Source organism: Sinohyriopsis cumingii, chromosome 12 (genome assembly GCF_028554795.1).
Source record: "Sinohyriopsis cumingii isolate HCF-2022 chromosome 12, ASM2855479v2, whole genome shotgun sequence".
NCBI lineage: Eukaryota > Metazoa > Mollusca > Bivalvia > Unionida > Unionidae > Sinohyriopsis > Sinohyriopsis cumingii.
This window is the reverse complement of record NC_142972.1, coordinates 35,693,001-35,720,728: the sequence shown is the minus strand read 5'-3', so window position 1 is coordinate 35,720,728 and position 27,728 is coordinate 35,693,001. Positions and strand designations below refer to the sequence as shown.

At 34.4% G+C, this 27,728-nt stretch overlaps 1 protein-coding gene and 1 long non-coding RNA gene across 4 annotated transcripts in view; one reads left to right on the top strand and one right to left on the bottom strand.

Annotated features, from left to right (window-relative positions):
* Positions 1-44: 44 nt before the first annotated feature.
* On the top strand, positions 45-24,401 carry LOC149786252 (uncharacterized). Of its 3 annotated transcripts, XR_016424897.1 has the most exons (6): positions 9,638-9,776; positions 10,679-10,865; positions 12,527-12,746; positions 13,955-14,174; positions 15,383-15,602; positions 24,267-24,401. It is a non-coding gene; the product is annotated as an uncharacterized LOC149786252 (long non-coding RNA). The 3 variants fall into 3 exon arrangements; XR_016424898.1 differs by lacking the exons at positions 9,638-9,776; positions 10,679-10,865 and adding an exon at positions 45-2,600; XR_016424899.1 differs by lacking the exon at positions 10,679-10,865 and having other exon boundaries at positions 9,659-9,776.
* The window catches only part of LOC149786251 (sushi, von Willebrand factor type A, EGF and pentraxin domain-containing protein 1-like), a 41,963-nt gene continuing 24,903 nt past the window's right edge, over positions 10,669-27,728 (bottom strand). The window contains exons 10-17 of the mRNA XM_089976632.1: positions 26,054-26,224; positions 24,284-24,454; positions 19,277-19,459; positions 18,263-18,445; positions 15,400-15,570; positions 13,972-14,142; positions 12,544-12,714; positions 10,669-10,841 (exon numbers count right to left, since the gene is read on the bottom strand). Coding sequence (XP_089832758.1) covers positions 10,669-10,841; positions 12,544-12,714; positions 13,972-14,142; positions 15,400-15,570; positions 18,263-18,445; positions 19,277-19,459; positions 24,284-24,454; positions 26,054-26,224 — 1,394 coding nt within the window. The remainder of the gene's footprint in view (positions 10,842-12,543; positions 12,715-13,971; positions 14,143-15,399; positions 15,571-18,262; positions 18,446-19,276; positions 19,460-24,283; positions 24,455-26,053; positions 26,225-27,728) is intronic.

Genomic DNA, 27,728 nt, shown 5'->3' with positions numbered 1-27,728 from the left:
TATATAAATCCAGCATGTCTAGACCCAGTCGGAATGATCTCTGCTTTTTCGTCGCATGTACATCGGATGTAGGGAGCGCTCAATAGATAGTGTGAACTTATGAGAAAGAGAGAGCACATGAGTGTGTCGTTTTATCAATAAAGTACGACGAAATCTCTGACAACTTTAAATCACATTATCGGTAATATAAATGAACACTTATATTACCGATAAGGTGATATGTTGTCAGAAATTTCGCCGTACTTTGTTGATAAAACGTCAGACTTATGAGGAGAAAGGGGGGTTGGGGTGACAGGTGTAGGACTCAAAGTACTAATTCAGATCATGTATATGTAAAACTATGCAAACACCATGATATTAAAATTCAGTAACTTTAAATTTCTGAGAGTGCATGATCAGTGTAGATTAATCCTGGATGACAGCTTTAGTGTAGAAAAAAGGACACAAGCTTTGGTATTGTCAGCACCTATTTGTGCTTGAAATATGTGCTTTCAATTCCACACCAAAGAGTCACGTGCTAATTCAGTAATGAGCGTTCCAAACTTAACACTATTAAAAGACTGAAACTACATCAATAAAATGATGTCTCTAAAAAAAAATCAGTTACAAATATGATCAGCTCTCAAAAGATTTGTTTTACTAAAACCTAATTACTCTATTATCAACCAATTTTGGCCATCCAGACTCGTACATACTTTATTTTATCTTCACCAATTTCTAGACTGATTCCTATTTTTCCATACAATTAGTACAGTGAGTCTTGTATGCTGAAGTGGTTAGCATCTCTATTGTTCATAATGGAGGTAATGTTGGCATACCTGTATCCTACTTTCATGCCCTGTGGCAGAAATTTCTTTGATATTGTAACTATGAAAATCGTACATGATCTAAGGACATAGCTAACAAAAATGACTGCTCTTGTGTGCTTGCAGAATTGGCATGATTTACTGTTGAGTACACTGTCTTTAGCAGCTATTAAAATGGAAAATTAATTTTGTCAGACTAGAAAATATGAATGTGCAATGAATGAATTACAAACAGTATAAGATGTCAAAAAAGTTATTATTATTTGCCATTCAACTGTTACAAGAAGTTGTTATGAATATTTTCTTACTGACTGTATTTGTACAAACCCAAACATGAGTACAGGTCCAGGTTGCACAGTAACTTACCCAACAAAATGTGAAATTTAGTTGTTGTGAACTTGATCTTAGTCTGTCCAGACCTGCAGCCTTTCTTTGTTTCAAGGAAACGTAAGGTCTTTTTGAAATACAAGGCTTTTCCAAAGTTTCTCTCTGGGATTTAATAGATAATTTATTCATATATGATGGAGTTAAGGACTCCTGCATATTGTAAAAAGTTAATTTCAGTATTATATATTTCATTTACTTTTTGCCAAGGAATTGTCCATATTCTAGACAATATTGTTTATAAATAGTATACCTTTTCCAAACTAATTTATGCTAAAATATAAAGACCCTCTGACCCTAATATTTTTATTATACATTTGGGCTTCAGCAAAAAAATCTGAAAATCTGAAAAAAGTCTTTGGAATAAACTCTTTAGAATATATGTTATAAGAAATAAAAACATCCTTCCAAAATATATTATCAACATCTTCTATGTTCCTTTTTTATAACTGATACCAAACTTGTTAAATTCCTATAAGAAATTAAAATAGTGAAATGTTAGTTTACTCCATTTTATTTTGGTAAGTATGCTTCTGATCCAAGATATTTTGAGAGAAAGTAAAAAATTTTTAAATTGTCAGTCATTGCTAGCCACCCTTTTTCATAACTTTTATTTATTACTTTTCTTTTTATCTTGTCACCTGACCCTTTCAACAAGTACTTGTAGATGAAACTATAAAGATTTTAAATGAACCATTCTGGAGGATTTGGTAAACTTATTAATATGTGATTTAATTATGATAAAGCAAGTGATTTTATCACAAGTATTTTCCATATAGGTTAAGAATATTCAGATTTATCATGTGACTTAATCAAACATTTTAAACTTTGACCTCCATGAACCTCATCTGTTACGCTGGGCTTATGTGGGACTTTGCTTCTAATGAATACTGTTCAATGGGGAAAAATGGGAGAATTATGCAAAACTGCTGTTCTGATGCTTCCAACTTAATTGTTTCAGCTATACAACCAAAATTAAATCATACAATAATAATACCTATGCTCAAAAAGATATGAACTTCTGCGAGAGTGACAGGTGTAAGGTGAAGTGGACTATGGACAGAATGTTAGCATACCTCTTTGTTACTTCTTGTCCTGTGGCTGATTTATTTTATATATTATACTTGTTGAAATCGTATATGATCTAAGCACAAAGCTAACCAAAATGATTGCTCCCACGTACTCAATAAACCAGGCTGATTTAGTCTAAAGGACACTGTCTTTAGCAGTTATTAAATTAGGGAACACGAATTTTGCTGGACTAGACAATATAAGGTATTGAAAGTGCAAAGAATGAAGTATCAAATATATGTGACGTGGAAAAAGCTATTGGCTCCTTTTTTTTATAACAAATTACCTCTGAAGTCCAGGAAGTGAAAATGACCAAGTGGAGCTAGCAGTTTTTTATAGGTACACATCTAAAGTAAGACCAAGCTGCATACTCAATAACCCATATTATACCCATCATTCATACACCAAATTAAAGGGAATTAAAAGTTCTCTTAATAAATGCTGAAGATATACGATGTCTTTTTTAATTGGCCAGTATAAAATCAGGTAAACCTGGGAAATCCTTTTTCTATAAAAATCTAACCCATGCAAATTACAAAACTATAGAGCCCCACTTCAGTAACTAATGGCCATTTTTAATTGCCCTTCATCCCATGGTTGTCATTGCTTCATAATAACTAAAGTGATGTCACAATAACTAGTTTTGAAATCAAATATTATTTTAGGATATCATCTCTTGATTTATGATGTGAATTAATGTTTCTAATCTAAATTCACATTAAATACATCATAAATTTTAATCTATTTTCAATGTTTTGCTGATAAACTATAAATCCATAACATTTTTTAAAAGTTTATTACAGGCTAAAACATCTGTGTTATATATGTACATAATATGCTACAGCCAGGCATTGTTCAAAGTAGACACACACACAGACATGGTACTTGCCTTTGTATCAAAATAAACTACTTGTGTTGCTGTGTTGTAGTACACCAAACTAAACAGAAAATCTCTCTCTTTCTCTCTTTATGTATATAATTCATTGTTTTCTTAGTTTTTTATGTAGATAATTCCATATTTTTCTTGGCATTCATAGTTCTCTCACAGATTTGGTTAGGTGATATGGCATCAGTTTGGTAGTATTCTAGGTTACACAATCAGTTTTGTGGGTTTAAAGTCATTTTTTAGAGAATGATAGGCTATACACTACAACCAATATATTTGGCAAGATTAGATGACGTATGTATGTATGTATGTATGTATGTATGTATGTTTCAGTCAAATATTTTTATGCTGAAATAAATTTCAGATATTCATCCCAGATGAATTTCTTGTACTATTTTCTGATATATTCCCATTATTTTGTTAGTCATGAAACTGCTATTTTAAATTATTCATCTTTATAAGTGCCATTACATTATTTTATTAATCGTGAAACTGCGCTTGCCTTTACTGATCACTGCCATCTGACCTCTGTCCATATGGGTTCCTGTCTCGGGTTCGGCCAATGTAGGTATGTGCCAGTTGTTTCCCAAGAGTTGGTGGTTCTTACCGGGTTTTCCCAGGTTCTTCCTCCACCAATTATATTGGTTCCATTGTATAGCCTAACTTGTGCTGAGAAATGGCATTACACCTAAAACAATAACAACAGCTACTATTAATATAGATATGTATCATTACGTTATTTTCTTTGTCATGAAACTACTACCATTAAAACTGCTAAGTGCCATACATTATTTTGTTAATTCATGAACTATTAAGATTGTTATTAGTAGATTCGTAGGTGCGATTTCATTATTTTCTTTAGTAGCGAAACTGTTACTGTTAATATTCCTGATAATATCATTTGATTATTTACCTCTCATTATGAACTGCTCCGGTGGCCTAGTAGTTAGAGCGGATTCGGGAGGTCGTGGGTTCGATCCCCGGCCGAGACATACCAAAGACTTACAAAAATGGTACATACAGCTGCCTCGCTTGGCGCTCAGCATTAAGAGGTTAGTGTTAGAAATGGTCGGCCTGGTGTCAGGATAATGTGATTGGGTGGGACATCATACAACATGTCTGCGGCATGATACCCCAGTGCTAGACATCACTTTAAACTGCCACACTGCAGACATCGTAGCGATATGACTGAAAAATTGTTACAGCTACGTTAAAAATCCAAATCATATACACACACACACACTTCATTATGGTGGATCATTAAATCAACTTTTGATTTATAGCGACTTTATCAACTAATTGATTGATTTAGCTTAAAAGTGGTCTTTGATTATTTTGAACCCACAATACACTTTCATTGTTTAGGAGAAACAGACAGACAGACAAACATTAATCATGACTACATACGTACATCTGGACATATTCTTTACCTTAGATTTATAAATCTTCAACCCAGTGTGCTTCTAGAACTATCTTGCGCTAAGATGTACATATGTGAGATAAGATTAAAAATAAAAAGTTATATAAATTGAGATTAATAAAGAATTATTCAGTTGTGAGTTTGAAACATCTCATTAAATTTGTCAGGGTGATTTTCATCTACACTTTAATTTAATTTTAGCTTTGCTCAATAACTGAGAATATAGATTTCTACCGAAACTGCAAAACAATTGTTTTCAAAGGCAACATAACTCAAGTATGCAAAGTTAAATATACAGATGACAGTTGGACAAAGAAAAAAACATAATGGACATTATAAAATGTTGTTGTTGTTGTTGTTGTGGGGTTTAACGCCATTTTTCAGCACGATAGGCTATACATGGCGGCCAGTATTAATGGTGGAGGAAGAACCCGGAGAACCCCGGAAAGAACCACCGACCCACGAGAAGCTACTGGCAAGCTTTCTCACATGCCCACATTGGCTGAATCTTAGACTCGAACCGCCGCAGACAGAGATTATAAAATGTACAATAACTGCAAAAATTTAGGGAGAAAAGGTGGATAAGACACAATACAAAAATAAAAGCAACAAGAAACATGAATATTGTGTAAAATGTATGTCTAATAAATGATAGACACACACAAGCAAGATGTTATTACATATCAAACATATCGCATTAAGCAGTTATACATAAAACAACTAAAACAGGTAAAAGAAATTAAATATAAATACACCATTTATCACTGGACATATTCATTACAATTAATTTTTCAAAGATTCTATATACTGGATATGTTTCCTCTTCAAAGTTTCTAAACGTTTCTAATGGATTCACTGGATTGTAAATCTAATGGAAGGTCATGCCATTATCACAACTCCACATATTGCGCAACCGACATACATAGCCTCGTTTGAAACTGGTCGAGGTTGGTGGAAAATCATAAAAAGAACTTTATTGCAAATTGGTCTCTTAAATGTTTGGAAGATAAGCCGTACACAGTTTTCCTCACCTAGCAGAAAATGTAAGAAAAAAGTGACGTAATTCAACGTACTTGCTACTATAGTAGTTCTGCAACATGGAACCGACTTTTGATGTATATGTTACCGTACAGGTTAGACGGTATAAGGTCATTTCATCATAAATAAGATGGGGCGAGGCGAATTCATAAAGAAATCACTTTATGTCATCTATCAATTTAGATGTCATTAACGTCGTTTGCTAGACTAATAAACAGAGCAAAATATCAGAGGTTTTCATCAATAGTTCATGCTGGCATCATTTCCATTTCAGTTAACTGTGAGTTTATCTGCATTGGAGTTTTCGTTGTTTTTGTTGTGGTTTTTTGCTTTTTTTGTTTTGTTTTTCGTTCTTAAAAGTCTTTTCATTTAGATGATTGTAAGGACATTGTAATACGAAGGTGGAACAGTTTCCAACTTAAGTTGACTAGAAAACTGGATTGTCAAATACCAGAAACGTGTCTGGTACTATTAAACATGTAAAAATGGAACCAAAAGTCGTACGTAAATGTATCTGATTGAAAACGTTGATATTGACAAACTGCTTAGAATCCCTGATAAAAAGGCAATTTTTTCAATGAAACAACCGTTAAGAAGTTTAATTTTTTTCATAGATGCTGGTTCTGTGATTTTCCCAGGTTCTTCCTCTGCCAGTTATACTGGCCGCCTTGTAGCTTATCTTGCACGGAGAACCCAAAACAAATGTTCGCAACATTCCATCCAATTACATAAATTCAGCTACAAGGTAAAACTATTATGGTGACTATACCCGATACATTTCGAAGAGATGGACATATAACCCTGAACAGTATATGTACTGAGGACATGGAGATATAACCCTGAATAGTACATGTACTGAAGACATGGAGACATAACCCTGAATAGTACATGTACTGAAGACATGAAGATATAATCCTGAATAGTACATGTACTGAAGACATGGAGATATAACCCTGAATAGAACATGTACTGAAGACATGGAGATATAACCCTGAATAGAACATGTACTAAAGACATGGATATATAACCCTGAATAGTACATGTACTGAAGACATGGAGACAGAACCCTGAATAGTACATGTACTGAAGACATGGAGATATCACCCTGGATAGTACATGTACTGAAGACATGGAGATATAACCCTGAATAGTACATGTAGTGAAGACATGGAAATATAACCCTGAATAGTATATGTACTGAAGAAACACCATTTATGGGAGTACAGTTATCAGTCAGATATTGGATTTACAAATATCACATCATACATGTTGAATATAACAACAAAAAAAGTAAAATAAATACTCAGTAATTGTATATATATATATATATATATATATATATATATATATATATATATATATATATAATGAGTTTTGCTAATGCGCGACTTTACATGCAAAGTGAAACCAAAAGTCAGACTGCAATATGCCCATTATTAAAAGCTCTGAGAGACTGTGTCCAAATGAACAAGCGCATCCCGTTGAAGCATATTTATAAGTCTTTTGTGCAATGGATTATTTTCTTTTGGTTTGAATTCTGTCTTTAGTTTTTGTGGTTCATAACTGGTACAATTCAGTATTTAATTACAGATGTTTGTTTCTGCAGTATTAATTAACAAGCTTTTTTGTCTTTAAGCATATTGCACAAGTGGGTACTTTGGAATCTTGTTTCTTGGCAACCATTTGTAAAATGAATATGGCAGTTTGCTTTAAATTCATTTGTTTCATATTTATAAATGGACCATCACAATGGCAAAACTCGAAATATAGATTTAATGAAGAGAAATATTTAAAGAGGAATACTTCAAACTGTCACTACGATGTGACAATACATGTTTTGGTTTGCTGGCGCTTACGTACAATCTCTCTGTATTCAAGTAATAATGTTGATTTAGAATAATCCTCTTCCATTAAATTTTGCCATGATATGTTTGAGACATACAATTAATAGAAAAAAATATTAATAGAAATTCTGCATCAGATAACAAAAAGTACATTTAATGGCCATAAAGTGACTTCATAGTTCATTGTAGTGGGAGTTAATTGTTATTATATTAAAGACTGCAACTGAATTTGTTTTTAAAACACTGATTTTATGGATAAACATGTGCAAATACGCAGTCTTTCCTTTAATGTTCGTATAATTTTTGTCTTGCAGTCCTATATTTCTCTGAGAGATAAAAAATGAGGATACTCCTTTATCACTGACATCAGATTCTGCTTGACGCCCTAAAAGTTAAAATTAGATCAACACCATCAAAACATATTACTACTTCAAGGAGAATAAAGAGGAAAGATAAAGACAAGACATATTATCAATCCTCTGCGATTGAAAATCAGTCTGTACAAACACATTTCTTTCTGCCTGATTTTAAACATCAGGCCCCCATTTCCCTAAAGGTGGAACACATTTAACTGCTTGCTTATATTTGCATATCAGAAGGTATCTGTTTTTATTGGACTAAATTAATGCTTAAAGTTTCATATTTAACATTACTTGGCTCAAAGATTTTACAGTGGTTTTGAAGGTTGCAAAATAAAGTAAACCTTATCTTTTTGGGCAGAGGGATGTGGGTGGAGATGTCATGGTTCAGATGTTGAATTAGTTACTTGCGCGATGTTATAGTATGGTTAATTGACTGTACAGTATCTTAGTCATGTCAATTAAGCATTTAAATTAAAAACAATAGTAGATAGGTAGATCAATAGATACACATATAGGTAGGTAGGTAGGTGAATGTGTGTATGTGTTTTGGATTTAAAACATAGCTTTAAAATGTTTCAGTCATATTGCTATGACGTCTGCAGTGTGTGTGTGTATATATATATATATATATATATATATATATATATATATATATATATATTTATCCTTAAACCTCTTGTGTTTTCTTGTGTCTTTTTTATATGTGATAATATAAAAGCGATAGCAGCATGTAAATGTTATGGGCATATATATATATATATATATATATATATATATATATATATATATATATATATACAGACGGAACGAACGGCACTATCCCTGGATTCTATAGACGAATGCATTCTTCTATAGAATCCAGGATAGCACTTTCCTTTCTGTCTGATGTCTATTTATAATTCTCTATAATTAATTCTAAATACCTCGATTCATTTCATAGGAATCCGGAATGAATGTGTAGACAGATGAGAATTAATTACTAGGTCGTCGTGCGAGTGTGTCTGCTACACACGAGTGCATATATATAACACCGATTGAGTAGCATCATTTCTGGTGATGTGTGCACGGTCATGAGGGAATATGGGCTCGTGTGTGCAGGCAAGGCGATGAGTGCCGTTTACCAGCAGACCTGGGTTAGAATCTCCGTAGAGTACGAATTAAAGATTCCCTAACCTGTATGATAGTATTATTTGTATTATATATATATATATATATATATATATATATATATATATATATATATATATATATATATATATATATATGCATGGATAGATACACCTACCTATCCCTATCAATCATATGATTATAACGGATTTTAGTTTTATTTGCAGAGTTGTTAGGGTTATAATATTGTACGATTTTAGTTTTGCTTACTGTTATTGGCGCTTGGTGTCATTCCACCCCCATCCCTTTTACATTTTATCCAACATTGACACTTCTGTTAGTAGGGGCAAGTACTGGTTAGGAAGTGTCGATGATGGTTAGTATATGTAGGTGTTGGTGAATCTGTGTGGGTCGGTGTAAGTGAATAAATGTGGGTGTTTGTCCCTACGGTATCCCCAATTACCACTTAAAGTATGTTTTCTATGTATTCGATGAAACAAAATTGCCAGTTATGGTTAAATTCATTTGCCGATTATTATTCACATGAAATCTGCATTAAGTTTCCGATGCACATATGACTCTAATTCAAACAGTGAATATTTCATAAAAAGGTAAACCTCTCGTTAACACACTGTATAAAATATCTGGCAAAACAAGAATTGTTGATAACGTTTTATTTTTCTCTTGAAGCATTTTTTTTTAGAAATACACGAGTAAGATACTTTAAACACACAGAAAAGGAAGACGCTATTTGAAGCAAAAGCGGTATTCGTGAGGCAGTTAGTGAAAATACACGAATTCAACTGTTGTCTTTAAAACCCAGATGCCTACAGAGATGCATCTTAAGATTGTGTAAAGGTTGGTAATTATGAATTTTGAAGATTTGCTTTCTACATCGTAAGAATTTCTATTAAGTTTCAGCGTAATACTTATTATTGTGGGAAGTTTTATGTCATTAAGAACGAACTATGGGAACTGAATGAAATAAAGGGAACGAGGAAATATTTTATATGGTACATTTGACCTTGCTGACACATTTTTCTGAGAATATTTTATTTAGATGAATGGCACTCTCCTTCAGTCTCTCAACTATTCAACGCATTTGTCCAGACTGCCAGATTTTACTTCTGTTTGCAAGTTAAGGATACTAGAAAACTCCAAAACAAACTCACGGCATAAATACACAGTCTCGCTACCCTGAAGAAATATACGTAACATACTCTCCCGATTTGGTTTGAAATATCATTGCTTAACAGAGGCTCTCTTAAAAATATAAAAGCTCTGGTTTTCATCCACAATCATTCCAATTCGCAACAAAAGGATTTTAAAAAATCGCATCTAGGCAATAGAAATAATGCATACTATGTTAAACTTAATTTCAAGAACATTGGGGAATCACATACACTTCGTGTCCTTCTAGAATCGTTTGCAGTTGTTTGATACATTAGAATTCATGGGCACGCGCATTCGTTTAAACAGTGATAACTAACATTCATGCGTGTGTTAGAAATTGATGACTATGCAATCATCTCACCGCTAAATAATTAGAAATCAATCTGCTGTTTCTCCCAGCTTGCTTCATGATGATCGTTCAAATAAGAATATAAAGTCAAAATAACAGTGCGTCCTGTCTCTTTTCACGAAATAACATATTCACATTGGTACTAAACTAGCAATTAAGGGAAAGTATATAGCAAACATCGAAGCTTTATTTAAAGAAAATGGATAAATCATCTGAGGATAGGTTTGTTCATTCACAGAGGAAATTTGCTTCGCTCCACCTCCCGTCCTCCAGACACATCAGTTCGGTGACGTTGACGGGGCTTAGACCATCACTGCACATGTAGACGATAGCTTGTCCGGCCAAGGACGAGGTTGCCGTTGTCGTAGCATTTCGAAGAGGAGACGGTGGGTCGGTGCATTCTGAAGAAGATTATTGCTGTTACAGTTCGTAGACGAGTTATTGGATTCGATGCAGACTATTTTCGATTTCATCTATTTTGTGAAATATTATTTATTACTGTATTATAAATACTTAAAGAAGTAATAAACATGCTCATATTTTATTTTACATGTATTTATGTTATTCATGAACAAAGGTCATTTGCAGGAATTGTTGAAAATACAATAGATCAGAAGATCTCAGTGGTTTCAAAGCTTAAAAGTGCCCTTTAGACCAAGCAATAACAAAATTAAAAAGAGCAAAAGCTAAGAAAGTCACTTTGCAAAACACATTAAAAGTGCTCAGTTAATATCAAACAAACCACAACTGTTGTTGTCCATCTCTGATGCGCACCAAAAATTTTATTCAAAATTTCCTAAAAGCTTCCCTAGCCCAAACAAACCCTAATATTGCTGTGCGTCTCTTGTGAACGCCAATAAATTGTAGATAATACGTGATGAACACCAACACATAAAAATAACAGTAATCTACTTTTTCTATTGAGCACATTACATGAGCGTATCCTATGTGTGAGACAATAATAAATACAGGTCGCCATAAACACTTTAAAATGCAATCTTGGTTGTCTCATGTTTTACCCTATACGACCTGGCCAAATTAATGAACCTGGGTTACAAGGATTGTGTTACATATATGTGTTCATAATTGCCTCAAAAATTGGTTGATGAGAATGAAGTGTTATACATATATTATTATTGCAACCACGATGATGTTGATTTTAGTAATGTCTCCTCGCAGATCCCGTTATCAGCCATGGCAAGGTGTCCCCTTAGCACAAACTCCGATGGCGCATATAGAGTGATTGACGTTAACGTTGTCTCAGTGAAGTGCTAAAAGGCATTCGTTCATTTATAATTAGTGCAGTGATCTACGTCATTAAATCCATGGTCGTCGGAATAATGTATCTTATGGTACGGAAAGTTCTCATGCATGAACTTCAACAATGAGTTCGGTGGCCGCCAATCTCTATAAACTGAAATGGTCAAACTTTTCGACGACAATAGCCGTACTGATACTTCCGGTTTGATTTCCTTAAAATCGCAAATTTAAGTATACATTAATTGCTCAGTGTAACAACGTGAGGGAAAATCAATTTTAAGAGAGAAAGAGATTATATTTCCAGAAATCTATTAAGTGAATAAAATTATATGGTACACATTGCAAATTTATTGAATTTAACAGGCACTCATGTGTATGGATAATGAAACTGCGGAAAGAGAAAAAAGTGACCGATAACAATTACATTATCTATCAACAAAACTGCAATAACATTTTTAAAGATTGCTTCACGCTGTCCATACTTGCTATTTTGACAATATTTGGTAGACATAATTTCTAACACACATTAAATATGTTTCCGAAAAAAGCAATTTGATATTTCTCTGTACTGATATTGGTATGCCTTAATGACTCCATTTGAATTCAATTCCGATAAAATGTTATGATGTGTAACATGAATAGATAGTCTTCTTGATTTCACATCTGAGAGCGCTGATCATTTCAAGTTTTTAACACGGGTCAGTCTGAATATACAGATATTTTCGTTAGTGTTGATGCAATCATGCATTCATTTTCATACTTTGATAATTAAAATAAAAGTATTATTTAAAATATATTCAAAGAAATTATCATCTATTACTTAAAGATTCGATCTTAACACACCTCTGAGACAAGAGGAACTGAGCGCGGTCCAGTTTCCACTTGAAGTGCACGTGCTGTTTATAGCATCAACAGAGTTATACCCATTATCACACTTGTAGATCACTGATAACCCTTCCAGAGCAGAGGTTTCATTGGCTGTTCCAAAAGTCAGCGATGGAGGATTAGTGCATTCTAGAAAAATCAAGACAGAACATGAAAACAAGGTACACACATATTTTACAATTATTGTATACATTTTGAAAATGGGTAGGAAATAAAATTGTGGTGCAAAAAAATTAGTTGAGCCAAGAAAATGGTAGTGCCTTAAAAAAGCATTGACTTTAGACGGGCAAACAGTGACCTATATATACTTGCTTATTTATGACAGGAAAACAAAAGCACATCCGAGAATAGGTATAGAACATGAGTAGCAAAGGCACCATCAAACAGCCGGTACAATCTCTGGATTACTTAGATATAATTTGTGAACCGGTTGCCATGACTTTAATTTATCGTAATTGCTAGAATATTGCATGTGTCGAGGAGGGTAGTAGCATTCTGACAGAATGCTAAAATAAACCTGGGAAGCAAAATTAACCTTTCGATGATATTAAGAATATGCAGACAAGCTGCATTTCCTGACTAAAAAAATTGTAAACTAACATAACTAACGTCCTATTGATAGTACATATCTATTCATAGTTATTGTTTGACCACGCCTTTCTCCTTTGCTCTTTTTTGTGTTCAAAATGTTTGGTTACCAATAGCTAAGGTGGGCTTTACGTTTACCTGGTTTTCCACTGATGTCTGTTACCATGTACGAAATTAATTAATTAAGTAAGACGCTGATGCAGTTTCATTTCAAATAGCTCTTGACGAGAGTGAGAGAGAGATTATATTTCCAGAAATCTATTCAGCGAATAGAATTATATGGTACACATTGCAAATTTCTTGCATTTAACTGGCCTTTATGTATGGATAATGAAATGGAAACATGAAACTGCGAAAAGAAAAAAAAAGTCGCCGATAAAACTTACATATTAACAAAACAACAATAATTTTTAAAAGATTGCTTTACGTGGACCTTACTTACTATCTTGACAATATTTGGTAGACATAATTTCTAACACACATTAAATATGTTTCCGAAAAAAGCAATTTGATATTTCTCTGTACTGATATTGGTATGCCTCAATGACTCCATTTTAATTCGATTCCGATAAAATGTTATGATGTGTAACATGAATAGATAGTCTTCTTGATTTCACATTTGAGAGCGCTGGTCGTTTCAAGTTTTTTCACACGGGGCAGCCTGAATATACAGACATTTTCGTTAGTGTTGACGTATTCCTGCATTCATTTTCATATTTTACTAATATAAAAAATTTAAATTTAAAATATAGCTAAAGAAATTATCATATTTTACTTTAAGATTCGATCTTAACACACCTCTGAGACAAGAGGAACTGAGCGTGGTCCAGTTTCCACTTGAAGTGCACGTGCTGTTTATAGCATCAACAGAATTATACCCATTATCACACTTGTAGGCCACTGATGACCCTTCCAGAGCGGAGGTTTCATTGACTGTTCCAAAAGTCAGCAAAGGAGGATCAGTGCATTCTAAAAAAATCAAGACAGAACATGAAAACAAGGTACACACATTCTACAATCATTGTACAAATTTTGAAAATGGGTAGGAAATAAAATTGTGGTGCAAAAAAGTTAGTTGAGCCAAGAAAATGGTAGTGCCTTAAAAAAGCATCGACTTTAGACGGGCAAACAGTGACCTATACACACTTGCTTATTTATGACAGGCAATCAAAAACACATCCCAGAATAGGTCTAGAACACGAGTGGCAAAAGCACCATCAAACAGCCGATACAATCTCTGGATTACTTAGATATAATTTGTGAACCGGTTGTCATGACTTTAATTTATCATAATTGCTAGAATATTACACGTATCGAGGAGGGTAGTAGCATTCTGACAGAATGCTAAAATAAACCTGGGAAGCAAAATTAACCTTTCGATGATATTAAGAATATGCAGACAAGCTGCATTTCCTGACTAAAATAAATTGTAAACTAACATAACTAACGTCCTATTGATAGTACATATCTATTCACAGTTATTGTTTGACCACGTCTTTCTCCTTTGCTTTTTTTTGTGTTAAGAATGTTTGGTTACCCATAGCTAAGCTGGGCTTTACGTTTACCTGGTTTTCCACTGATGTCTGTTACCATGTACGAAATTGATTAATTAGGTCAGACGCTGATGCAGTTTCATTTCAAATAGCTCTTGACGAGAGTGAGAGAGAGATTATATTTCCAGAAATCTATTCAGCGAATAGAATTATATGGTACACATTGCAAATTTCTTGCATTTATCGGCCTTTATGTGTATGGATAATGAAATGGAAACATGAAACTGCGAAAAGAAAAAAAAGTCGCCGATAAAACTTACATATTAACAAAACTACAATAACTTTTAAAAAGATTGCTTTACGGTGGCCCTTACTTACTATCTTGACAATATTTGGTAGACATAATTTCTAACACACATTAAATATGTTTCCGAAAAAAGCAATTTGATATTTCTCTGTACTGATATTGGTATGCCTCAATGACTCCATTTTAATTCGATTCCGATAAAATGTTATGATGTGTAACATGAATAGATAGTCTTCTTGATTTCACATTTGAGAGCGCTGGTCGTTTCAAGTTTTTCACACGGGGTAGCCTGAATATACAGACATTTTCGTTAGTGTTGATGTAATCCTGCATTCATTTTCATACTTTAATAATATAAAAAAATTAAATTTAAAATATATCTAAAGAAATTATCATATTTTACTTTAAGATTCGATCTTAACACACCTCTGAGACAAGAGGAACTGAGCGCGGTCCAGTTTCCACTTGAAGTGCACGTGCTGTTGATAGCATCAACAGAATTATACCCATTATCACACTTGTAGGCCACTGATGACCCTTCCAGAGCGGAGGTTTCATTGGCTGTTCCAAAAGTCAGCGAAGGAGGATCAGTGCATTCTAGACAAATCAAGACAGAACATGAAAACAAGGTACACACATATTCTACAATTATTGTATAAATTTTGAAAATGGGTAGGAAATAAAATTGTGGTGCAAAAAAGTTAGTTGAGCCAAGAAAATGGTAGTGCCTTAAAAAAGCATCGACTTTAGACGGGCAAACAGTGACCTATACACACTTGCTTATTTATGACAGGCAATCAAAAACACATCCCAGAATAGGTCTAGAACACGAGTGGCAAAAGCACCATCAAACAGCCGATACAATCTCTGGATTACTTAGATATAATTTGTGAACCGGTTGCCATGACTTTAATTTATCATAATTGCTAGAATATTACACGTATCGAGGAGGGTAGTAGCATTCTGACAGAATGCTAAAATAAACCTGGGAAGCAAAATTAACCTTTCGATGATATTAAGAATATGCAGACAAGTTGCATTTCCTGACTAAAAAAATTGTAAACTAACATAACTAACGTCATATTGATAGTACATATATATTCATAGTTATTGTTTGACCACGCCTTTCTCCTTTGCTCTTTTTTGTGTTCAAAATGTTAGGTTACCCATAGCTAAGCTGGGTTTTACGTTTACCTGGTTTTCCACCGATGTCTGTTACCATGTACGAAATTAATTAATTAAGTCAGACGCTGATACAGTTTCATTTCAAATAGCTCTTTATGAGAAAGAGAAAGATAGAGAGAGAGAGAGCGTAATCATGCCCATTATCGCACATGTAGGTTACCCATGACCCTTCCAGAGCGGAGCTTTAATTAAGTTTAAATGGTTCTTGTACCACAATACCCCCCTCCACCGTTACATACAAATGCGGAAAAGGCTGATTCTTCCGGTTAGCACCCTTTACCAATGTTCTTATATTAGTTTTGTCCCCGATTTCTAAGTCTTGTTCAGACTTTCAAATTTATTTAAGAGTTTCCTCATTCAGGCTTTCTGCATGAATGGGGAACCTCTGAAATAAATTTCATAACAAATCCATAGAAATTAAGTTTGGTTCTTAATATATCATAAAATTGTGGTATATTTAGTTAGAATACGTAAAAATAAATTAAGTTTTCACACGAAAAAGTGATGTATGTGATAATTGTTTGCTACAATTAAATTATGTTGTTACAAATATAGTATGTGTACCGTGCGTTTTAAGGTTCGCTGCTCGAAGCTTCACTCGTACGCCTACCGAAAAAAACAACCAGTCTCGAACCGTAATGCTCACTGCGTTTTCAAGGAAAGAAGAAAGCGATTATTGTAAATTATAACCTACAAGTGATCTCGTAGCATCACAATGTCAATCATTGTCCACTTTAGGAAGAACATCTTCCTCAGTAACTCCAATTACATCAGCAGGTCCAACATGGCATTATCTTTTCCCATGACGCCAGTGTGTGTGTGTGTGTGTGTGTGTGTGTGTGTGTGATAAAGGATTATCAGCATAGGAAAATTGTCAGATCTTATTTTGATAGCTGAAATATGTGGCCTATATTGTCCTCCTGACGATATTAGGCTAAGGATTTTGTTTAAGGACTTCACGGTCAAACTCAGTTATTCCGATTTGTTTTAAATCAACAATCTCTCTTCCCTTTCATTCAACAATGAACGCTCATCGTGAGTGCATCTATCTGACCAAGCTCCGGTGGCTTAAATGGTTACTGCGTCCGCCTCGGATGCGGGAGGTCGCGGGTTCGAACCCCAGCCTAGTTATAATAAAGACTTATACAAATGGTCCTAGCAGCTTCCTCCCTTGGCGCTCAGCATTAAGAGGTTAGTGTTAGGACTGGTCGGCCTGGTGTCAGGATAATGTGACTGGGTGGGACATGATGCTACGTGCCTGCGGCATGATGCCTCAGTGATATACATCACTATAAACTGCCACACTGCAGACGTCGTAGCTATATGACTGGAAAATTGTGATAGCTACGTTAAAAATCCAAATCACACACTCACACTAGATGCTTGTCACATTGTGGATTCTATTAAACTACTTTGGGACAGGAAAAAGTGAAGTAGATAGAAAAGTAACTTTATTTCATCACGTCGTATTTTTTCGTGGCTATGTCTTTTTGTGTATGTGGCCTAGATTTGCACGAGAAAACGGCACAACGCGGTGCATACTACGCTTTTTGACTGTACCTGGAAAGTCTAATAGATCCAGTAGAAAACCCAAGAAATAAGGTCAACACCATGTATGTTTACATTCTATTGAAAGTGTTTGAAAACTTCACCATCCCTGAGTGTAATCGAAGTTATTTTCAGATCACAATATAGGAGTCCCCCCCCCACCTCAACAAGATAAATGAACCTGACAGTCTGTGTATATTTTAGTGTAAAGACAATCGTTATTTATAATTATCAGCCAAACCAATTTAACTTGGTTTTGAGCGGGAATGCATTGTTTGTATTAATGTTCGAAAAACATTATTCGCAGTAGAAAATCATTTGATGTTAACGAGTAATACTGATGGAATTAATGTCTCATACTTTATTCCTCTTTTCTCCCCTTTCTCCTTCCCTTCCTTATTTATTTTTCTTCTTCTCTATGTGAGTAAAGGAAATAAGGTCAATGAAAAGACTTAAGAAAAAGAACTCGCTGAAGGATAAAGTGCTTATGCTTGAGCATTGAGAAAGACTAAATTTGCAAACGGGGACAAATGACGAAGTTCGGGCGATGACAAACCTCTTTTGCACGAAAAATTCGCCAAAAATATCCATTTGCCGTCTGAATCGCAGCTTGCTTCCGTGTTTGTGTCAGGTGGCCATACAACGTAACTCGAATTGCACTGGTAGACCGTCGAGTTTCCATGGAGAACTTTCGTTTTACTTGGAGTACTATTCGGTACAGGGGGTGGGTTTTGACACTCTAGAAAGAGACGAAAGAAATTTTTTTAATAAAAAAATTAATATAAATGATAGTATGACATTAATAGTCATAGTCGTGACACAAAACAAAAGTCATGCGTTCCCCCATGGTTCTGAATCGACAGTTATAGGACTACTTCACTTGTAAATAAGTAAAACAGAGATTACTGTTATGACCTAAACATCATGTGCGAAAATCTCGTGCAACAAGCACCTGTGCCATTAACCTTTGTGTAGCACATAATTTGTTCCATACACGAGTAGAGACCTTATATAAAATATCCAAAATAAAAACCAGTTGTTGTAAAGTTGATTTCAAAAGATCATTGGAGACCTTATAGCTACACAAAAACATACAATGTAACTCTTTGAATCATCCAACAGGACAGTTTCAACAAATAGCTGTTAACTTTTTATTATTTGTCTAGCTATGTGCGTCAAGTCCGAGTGGTCTAAAACGCTCACCGTTCCGGATCACTGCCATCTCACCTCTGTCTGCGTGGGTTCGAGTCCAAGGCTCGGCTAGCGTGGGTACGTGGGAAAGCCTGCCAGTAGCTTCTCGTGGGTCGGTGGTTCTTCCCTGAGTTTTCCAGGGTTCTTCCTCCACCATTTATACTGGCCACCATGTATAGCCTATCTTGTGCTGAAAAATGGCGTTAAACCCTACAACAACAACAACAACAACAACAACAACATGTACGTAAAGTATATAAAGTCATTGAAAAGACTTAGGATAAAGAACCCACTGAAGGATAAATTGCTTATACCTGATTACGGAGACAAACAACATTCCAACGGGGACAAATGACGAAGAGTTCGGGCGATTACAAACCTCTTTTGCATGAAAAATTCGCCAAAAATTTCCATTTGCCGTCTGACTCGCAGCGTGCTTCCGTGTTTGTGTTAGGTGGCCATACAACGTAATTCGTATGGCACTTGTAGACCGTCGAGTTTCCATGTAAAACCTTCGTTTCATTTGGAGTACTATTTGGTACAGTGGGTGGGTTTACACACTCTAAAAATAGGCGAGAGAAAAAAAAAGTCTAAATTAAACAACTATTAATAGGAATGATAGTATGACGTCACTAGCCATAGTAGTGACCACAAACAAAAAGCATGCATTCCACAATAGCTCTCAATCGATATTTGATCATCCTATATTAATGATTTTCTCGTGAACAGGTAAAACAGACAAGACTGTTATAACCCAAATTTCCTTGTGCGAAATTCTCGTGCGAACAGTACATGTGTCGTTAAGCTTTGCGTAGCCCATAATTTTGTTCTATACCGGTGTAGAGACGTAATATAAAAATACCCCAAATTGAAACCAGTTTTTGTAAAGTTGATATCAAAAGATCATTAGAGACTAGATAGCTACATAACAACATGCAATGTAACTCTCTGGGTCATCCAATAGGACAGCCTCGACAAGTAGCTGTTAATATTTTTATTGTTAGACTAGTTCGACTAGAAAAAAAAACATTAACTAGACTAGTCATAATGGTATAATCCACTCTCAAACTAGGTATCACTTTGATGTAGATGTGCTTGCTAGTATGTTCTGAAGCAATATCATGCGCATCCAACAGGAAAAGCACACCACTGTGCCTTTTCCAAGCAAAGACTAGGCCCTAATCTGTATTCTAATAAATGGTTCCACAGACTGGTTATTCTTGTTAACGTCTATTTTGTGATTATATTAAACGAAAACCCACCATTCTTGTATAATAGGAAAGAAAATGAAGGACGAACGATTAATAGTATGCAAAACAAGACATTACAGATAAATATTATGGAAGCTGCAGCACCAGTTCCAAAAAGAAACGCCTTATGAGTTTTTCTCACTTGACCAGTGACTCGTCACCGTGGACGTCGAAGACATTTACATTTGTGATTTATATTGGTTTCTCCTGCATAGACGGTTTGTTAATGTGCTAGTGTGTCAACAATTTTCTTACAACTCTAAATGAGACTGCAGAATTAATTTTCAGAATAAAAACAGAAGCAATTTTTTATTCGAATTAAATAGTGATTAAACTGCTTTCTTGATGGCGCTTTCGCTGTCGAAATGCCACTGATACCACAAATTTATTTCTTCATACTTTCAACTCAAATCAACCTCGAAGTCAAATAAATTTCAGCGCGACTAAGATAGCATTTCTCCAAGTTTTTTTTTTAACTCGATCTAAAGTGAGATATAACCCGGCAAAGTTATCATGTGTACATGCGGCCATTGTGGGTCTTTTTTTGCAAAGAATACGAAATGCAATAACGCAAGTAAAGAGTTATGCGTTTGATGCAGGTATTTATCAGTTTATAAAATAAATATTTTCTCTCCGATATTCAAGCCAGATTTTTGAGCAGACAAATGTTTTCAAGCAACCAGAAAGTGAGGCAATATATGGTTCTACCTATCACAGTGTGTAGTAAGTTTTTTTCTTCAGAATTCTGTCTTACAAATGAATGACACACATTTTCGCGATTAGAAAAGTCGAATCACAGATCAAGAGTAAGCGGATAGAATTTATTAGTCGATGATATCCGTTTTTCTATTAAGTTGTTAAAATGCCACAGAACTGTGCCTACACATGTATATTCGTACTGAATATCATCATTCTCGGGCAACTGACAAGATAGGATAACAACGTACTGGAGATCCAAACACGTGTAACTGGACAGCTTAAGGTGTACGAACTTTCTACTGTGGGAAGAGCTGGATATATATATATATATATATATATATATATATATATATATATATATATATATCCGATTAGTTTTCTTCTCCCTGTGTATGTGTGTATATATGTGCGTGTATGGGATCGTTGTTCCGATCCTCTCCCTCGTATATCCATGTGTTAATGGTTGCCAACTGAAATAATGTCCATCAAAGGAATATAAACATTCTTTGATACGTTTCCTAGACTCTCTTCCCAGATTGAACAACTTTAAACAAGAGCCTGTTTGGGGATTGGACTTGCAGAGAACTCAAAGACTTAATTCATCCACAGTTTGCTATACTCACCTTCAATCATCCATCAAGAAATCAGAAATATAAATTATGTAAATCTGTTTCGTGAAATAATATTGCAAGTTTACAACAATTCATATATACATGTTTAGCATTTATTGAGCAATTCCATGTACGACAGTTAAATGTATTATGCTAGCTATAACTTTTCCCATACATGATGTTTTTCTTTATTTATGCAGATGAAACATATTCTGTACTCGAGTCAAAGATAATGACATTGTCTTTTATGCCCCACCATTGATGTTACAGGAGTATATTGGTCGCCTTGTGTATCAATCCATCCAGTACAAATTGATACAGTTTGGTCTTTTACTTTAGCGTTATTTCTAGCACCGTCAAACAGGGCTGTGTGTTCATGGAGATTTAAATAGAGGGTTTATTACAATTTTATTGTGTGTTACATGTACATTTTGCGAAGACTATTATTTTTTTTAAATAATTGATCATTATAGCAGCAATGTCAAATTTAAGGGAAACGATTTTTTTCTCATTTTGCCTGAAATGAATATAAAAAGATATACATTGTATTTATTCAAATCCACAAAGCAGATTTAAAGATATCGCATATTAATTGCAAGCAATCTTGTCAATAGTCTTGGTTAAGAATGTCGCCATGGTGGATATAGTTGGGATGTTTGTAAGTCGCATCCGGTATATCTCCATTGGTCTACTCATTCTACTGTTTTATCTATGTTGGATTATAGAGGTTTGCGCTCTTTCGAGCATGTACCTCTGATTTGTGCTTACATGGTAGGTTATTTAATTGCTTCTAGGAAAGGAACTGGAGCCACTTCCCCCAGGCATTTATGTGCTCAAGGAGCACATTTTAATTAAGTCATTCGCTGTTGGAATCAGACCACAATTAATAGTTCCGATTCAGTACGTATGAATGTAGTCCCAGTCTATTTTTATAGCATTTTTTTCCCTTCTCCTTTGGTGGTGATACAAGAGTTAGATTTAGGCATTCTTGGTATGGATTTAAAGGTAATTGTTTATTCTTTATAATATGAGCTTACGGTGTGGTTTGCTTTGTCAGTTTGTCACAAGCAGTCGTTTTCCTTTACTGGGTGAGGTGGGAGTGAGGGATTTTATGACGTGGCCAGAATTTATTCAGTCTTCTTTGCACTACGTGATCCATGAAAACTGATACAGGACTAAACTAATTCATGACCACAGTTATTATTTTGTTTGTTTGTTTTTGTAATGTTTTTACCAACCCGTTTTAAGAGTTTCAACGCGCTACCTCATTTCTGCTTGATTATTTTCATGACCTATTGTTTTAAATCACACCTACCGTAGAGTCTCAAAAATATTAAAGCCATGTACATTAATAATTCCTACTACAGGCAATATTTTATACAATTGGATCATTTCTTTTTTGTCTTTTCTCTAAACCAAAAATAATCACCAGTATTTTAGGCATTTACAAAGGGAGATGGTCATACATTTCACTTGCTTAGTTTTAGGGTGGAGATCTCAAGAATGACAACATTATCATCCACCCAAAATATCCAAAATCCCAACACTTCATTCTCCACGGTCCAATTTTCGAGATATATATTTTCTTAATTTTTCGTGCAAAGCAAATGTGCATACGCTAGTAATTTCTAATTACAGATCCGTGCATATGGCAATGTTTATAGTACTTACACTTGCATTCAAAGATGAAGATAGTAAAGAGTGCTAACACGCTGGTTAATTTTCAAATCTAAAAAGGATTAACAAACCTTCCATACTCGCAAAAGGACACCATAAAGGTCCAACATGGATCTAACTGGCATTGTACCTCAATGTTCACACCATTCGATTGTACCTTACACGTCTGATCGTATTTTGTTTCCAACCAGTAGTTTCGTCTAAGTTGGAACAGAAGATTGGACCAGTGGAGGATTTTGACACTCTACGGTAGGTGTAATTTAAAACAATAAGTTAGGAAAAGTGTGTGCAGTGAGACCTTCGATCGCGGAGGTTAGATCGGCCTTTTATCACATTACCCCGATGCAACCATAACAATGCGACAAAAAATATCTGACTATAACGGCAATCTGGAGAAATATTTTCTCTGATTGGAACGATATCGGTCTTGAAATAAAACTTACTGTGAACGCTTACAAAAATATTTCACATTGGCAACCTAAACAATTGTATTTAAAAAAAGCTATAGAAAACTCGTGTCATAACAAAAATGCTGGAAAATGTCCTGCTTGTCTGCAGATGATGTATCTGTACCACGCGTTTTCATTGGAAACGTAGAACAATGATCAAATAATAAAATGTGATGTTCAACACAAAGAAACTCGGTTTATAGATTACCCAGTCATTATTTTCATACCAAACTGCATGGATTTCGGTAAGACCAATCCATTTTGGCGATACAACAACTTTTTAAAAAATTGGTGAAATTTGGACAGGTTCGTGGTACATGATTGTACTTTCATGCGCTCTACGACAAGACTGACTGGACCTGAGTAAGATTCCTCTCACTGTAAATGATCAATAGCATATTTCTTTATCATTAGTGATATTTGCACAGCAGGCCTATTTTACAATATGACGACCAATATATTACAAGATGAGTTATACTCACATATCGCCACCTCAGATCCGGTAAGAGAGGATCTTCTTGAGCTCACATTTATTGGAAGTGATAATTTTAATTTTTCAAAACGGTAAACTTAAAATATTAAAATAATTTCGCGAGTCCGGGTAAAATCATGCTTTCGCTTACATTTGATAATCAGCCATTATTTAAAATATACTTTCATAAGTATTAATCTGTTGCTTTAAGATTCTATTTTAGCACACCTCTGAGGCATGATGAACTAGGTGTGGTCCAGTTTCCACTCGCAGTGCACGTGCTCTTGATAGCAGCAACATAATTATACCCATTGTCACACACGTAGGCCACTGATGACCCTTCCAGAGCAGAACTTTTATTAGCTGTTCCGTTATTCAGCGAAGGAGGATTGGTGCATTCTGGGAAAATCAAGACAGAAAATTAAAACAATGTATACAAATATTTTAACTTAACTTCTGCAATTATTGCATATATTTCGAAAATTAATGGCAAGCACTGGTGTCGGTACAAATTAACTGAGCAAAGAAAACTGGAACCTTGATAATGCCTTCGACCTTAAACATGGAAACGTTTAGCTACCCTTGTACATGTAGTTAATTGCTAATACAAAAAAGAAACAACAATAAGAACAAAAAAGGCTGTGAAAATGGGTAGCACAAAATATTAAAGTCATGTACATTCATAGTTCCTACTACAAACAATAAACAAACCTTAAACACAAACTTTAATCTCTTGTTTACGTAAAGCAAGCCTTGTACACGACAACTTCAACCTAGAAAAATAGTTATTAAGTGTACAATTCAAAATAGTAACACTGGGTTTTTAAAATACTGCATAAGGTCAGACAGATCCTATTTAACACAGACGTGAAATTTAAACACATTGTTCACTCCTACAGGCTTTCAAAATCTTAAACACAAATTTTAAATCAATTTTTTCCCCATTAATTGCAGTAAACATGTTCAATTTATACAAAATGAAAAAGTGTTAAATAAGGCGAGGCATACGGAACACTCCATGGTGAAATTTGAATGCTTGGTTCAATAGACATGTAGCATCATGTCCCACCCAGTCACATTATCCTGACACCAGGTCGACCAGTCCTAACACAAATTAACACTAACCTCTTAATGCTGAGCGCCTAGCGAGGCAGCTGTTGATACCATTTTTATAAGTCTTTCGTATGACTCGGCCGGAGTTCGAAACCACGACCTCACGCATCCGAGGCGGACGCTGTAACCACTAGGTCACCGGAGCAGTGTAAAACGGTATGTCAATGCTTACCAAGTATTTCACATTGGCAACCCGAATATTAGTATACAAGCATTAGAAAACTCGTGTTAAAACAAAACTGCTGGAAAATGTCAGACTTGTTCGCAAAAGATCTGTACCACTCTCTATTTGGAAATAGAGAAAAATACCCAAGTAATAAAATGTGATGTCCAATGCAAAGAAGCTCGGTCTATAGATGACCCAGTCATTATTTCAATGCCAAAGGGCTTTTCGGTAAGGCCGGCCCACTTTGGCAATAAAACAATTTTTAAAACTTGGTGAAATTTGGATAGCTTTGTGGTACATACTGTGCTTTCATTGTACTACACAAAAAGACGGACTAGATCTTCGTTTATTCTCACTGCCCATAATTAATAGCATTTTTCTTTGTCATTCGGTTTATATGCCTAGCAGGCCTATTTTACAATATGACGACCAATATATTACAAGATGAGTTATACTCACATATCGCCACTTAGATCCGTTTAAGAGAATCTTCTTTGCTTCAAAGTTAAAGAAAATGATAATTTCAACTTTCAAAACGGTAAACTTAAAATAATAAAATAATTTCTTGAGACCTCTTAAAACCATGCTTTTGTTAATCAAAATTTTTTAAAATATACTTTAATATATATATATATATATATATATATATATATATATATATATATATATATATATATATATATATATATATGTTCCTTAAAGATTCGGTCTTAGCACACCTCTGAGACATAATGAACTAGGTGCAGTCCAGTTTCCCATTGCAGTGCACGTGCTCTTGATATCAGCAACAGATTGATATCCAGCATCACACGTGTAGGTCACAGATGACCCTTCCAGAGCAGAGCTTTTATTGGCTGTTCCGAACGTCAGCGATGGAGGATTAGTGCAGTCTGCGAAAATCAAGATAGAAATTAAAACAATGTATATAAATACTTTACGAAACTTTTACAATTATTGTACATATTTAGAAAATTGGTATCAAGTACTTGTGACGGTACAAATAAAGTAAGCAAAGAAAACTACGGTGCCTTGATAATGCCTTCGACCTTCAACAGCGAAATATTCATACACCTTTGTACATGTGATTAATTGCTAAAAGACCAAAAACAACATCAAAAACAAAAATCCGTAAAAATAGATAGCAACATTTAAAAAAAAATAAAGTCAGGTCATAGTTCCTGCTACAAGTAATATACAAAACATTAAAAACAAACTTTAACCACTTGTTTACGTAAAGCAAGCCTTGTACAGGACAACTTCAACGTAGAAAAATAGCTATTAAGTAATTTTTCATTAAATTATATTGAAAGTAATTTTCTATTAAAATATATTGAGGTTAAATTCATTTATTTCGGTATTATAATTATATACTATTTAATAAAGATTGCGTCCTTATGAGCAAAAAGCCAAAACTCTTGCACTATACATTTCCCTTTTATCATAAGTCAGCAAAAACCTACACTCGCTAAGTTTTGTAAGTTACAGAATCAGCGGATTCCTAAAATTCTCTGACTGACTAAGCTATAAGCCCCACGCTCTGATGTGGCAAAATTGTCTGTCTAATAACGTACTCACTTTGAGGTTCTGGCAAAACTCAAGAACGAGACGTATGACCATATTTGGCTGAGCCCTAAGAAACTGTGTACAAAAACGAGGAGATCTGTTTGACGATGTCTTTTCGTCGGAATATCAAAGAGGCTTGTATCGTTACAGTTAAGATATCATCTGTGTACAATTTTTTTTATATAGTATAGGGATTTTTAGAGTTAAGATGTTAATCTAACATCGGTACGTTGCAACATAGAAGTATTTGAATATTTCTTTACTATTCTTTAATATAATGTATTGGAAAGTTTAACTGTTTAAAGAACTTATATTTACTTGTAATTATATTATTGATTATAGTTTTAAAAAACGACGTTCGCTACCTACTTCATACTCAGTAATAGTTAATTTATAAAATAAAATGCTCTTTAAATAATAGAGTTTAATATGTTGGCATTTTCGATTAAATTCAGTAAAATATATTTCTACTAAATGATTGCGGTATTAGTGTGAAATATTGAAAATTAGATTCTTTAGCTATCGTGAATTTATTCGATATTTAATTATCTGCATTATCCGCTAAATGCCAAAATGAACGCTGTGCACAATACGATTTTTGACTGTATCTGGAAAGTCTAATAGATCCAGCAGAAACCCAAGAAATCACGTGAACACAACATATATTTATATTCTGCTGAAAGCAATTGAAAACTTAACCATCTTTGAGTGCAGTTGATATTATTTTTAGCGAGCAAGACAGGTTTTTTACCCAAAATAATTAATTTGAACCTGACAGTCTGTGTAAATGTTAGCTTAAAGGCAATCGTTTTTTATACTTAACAATCAAAT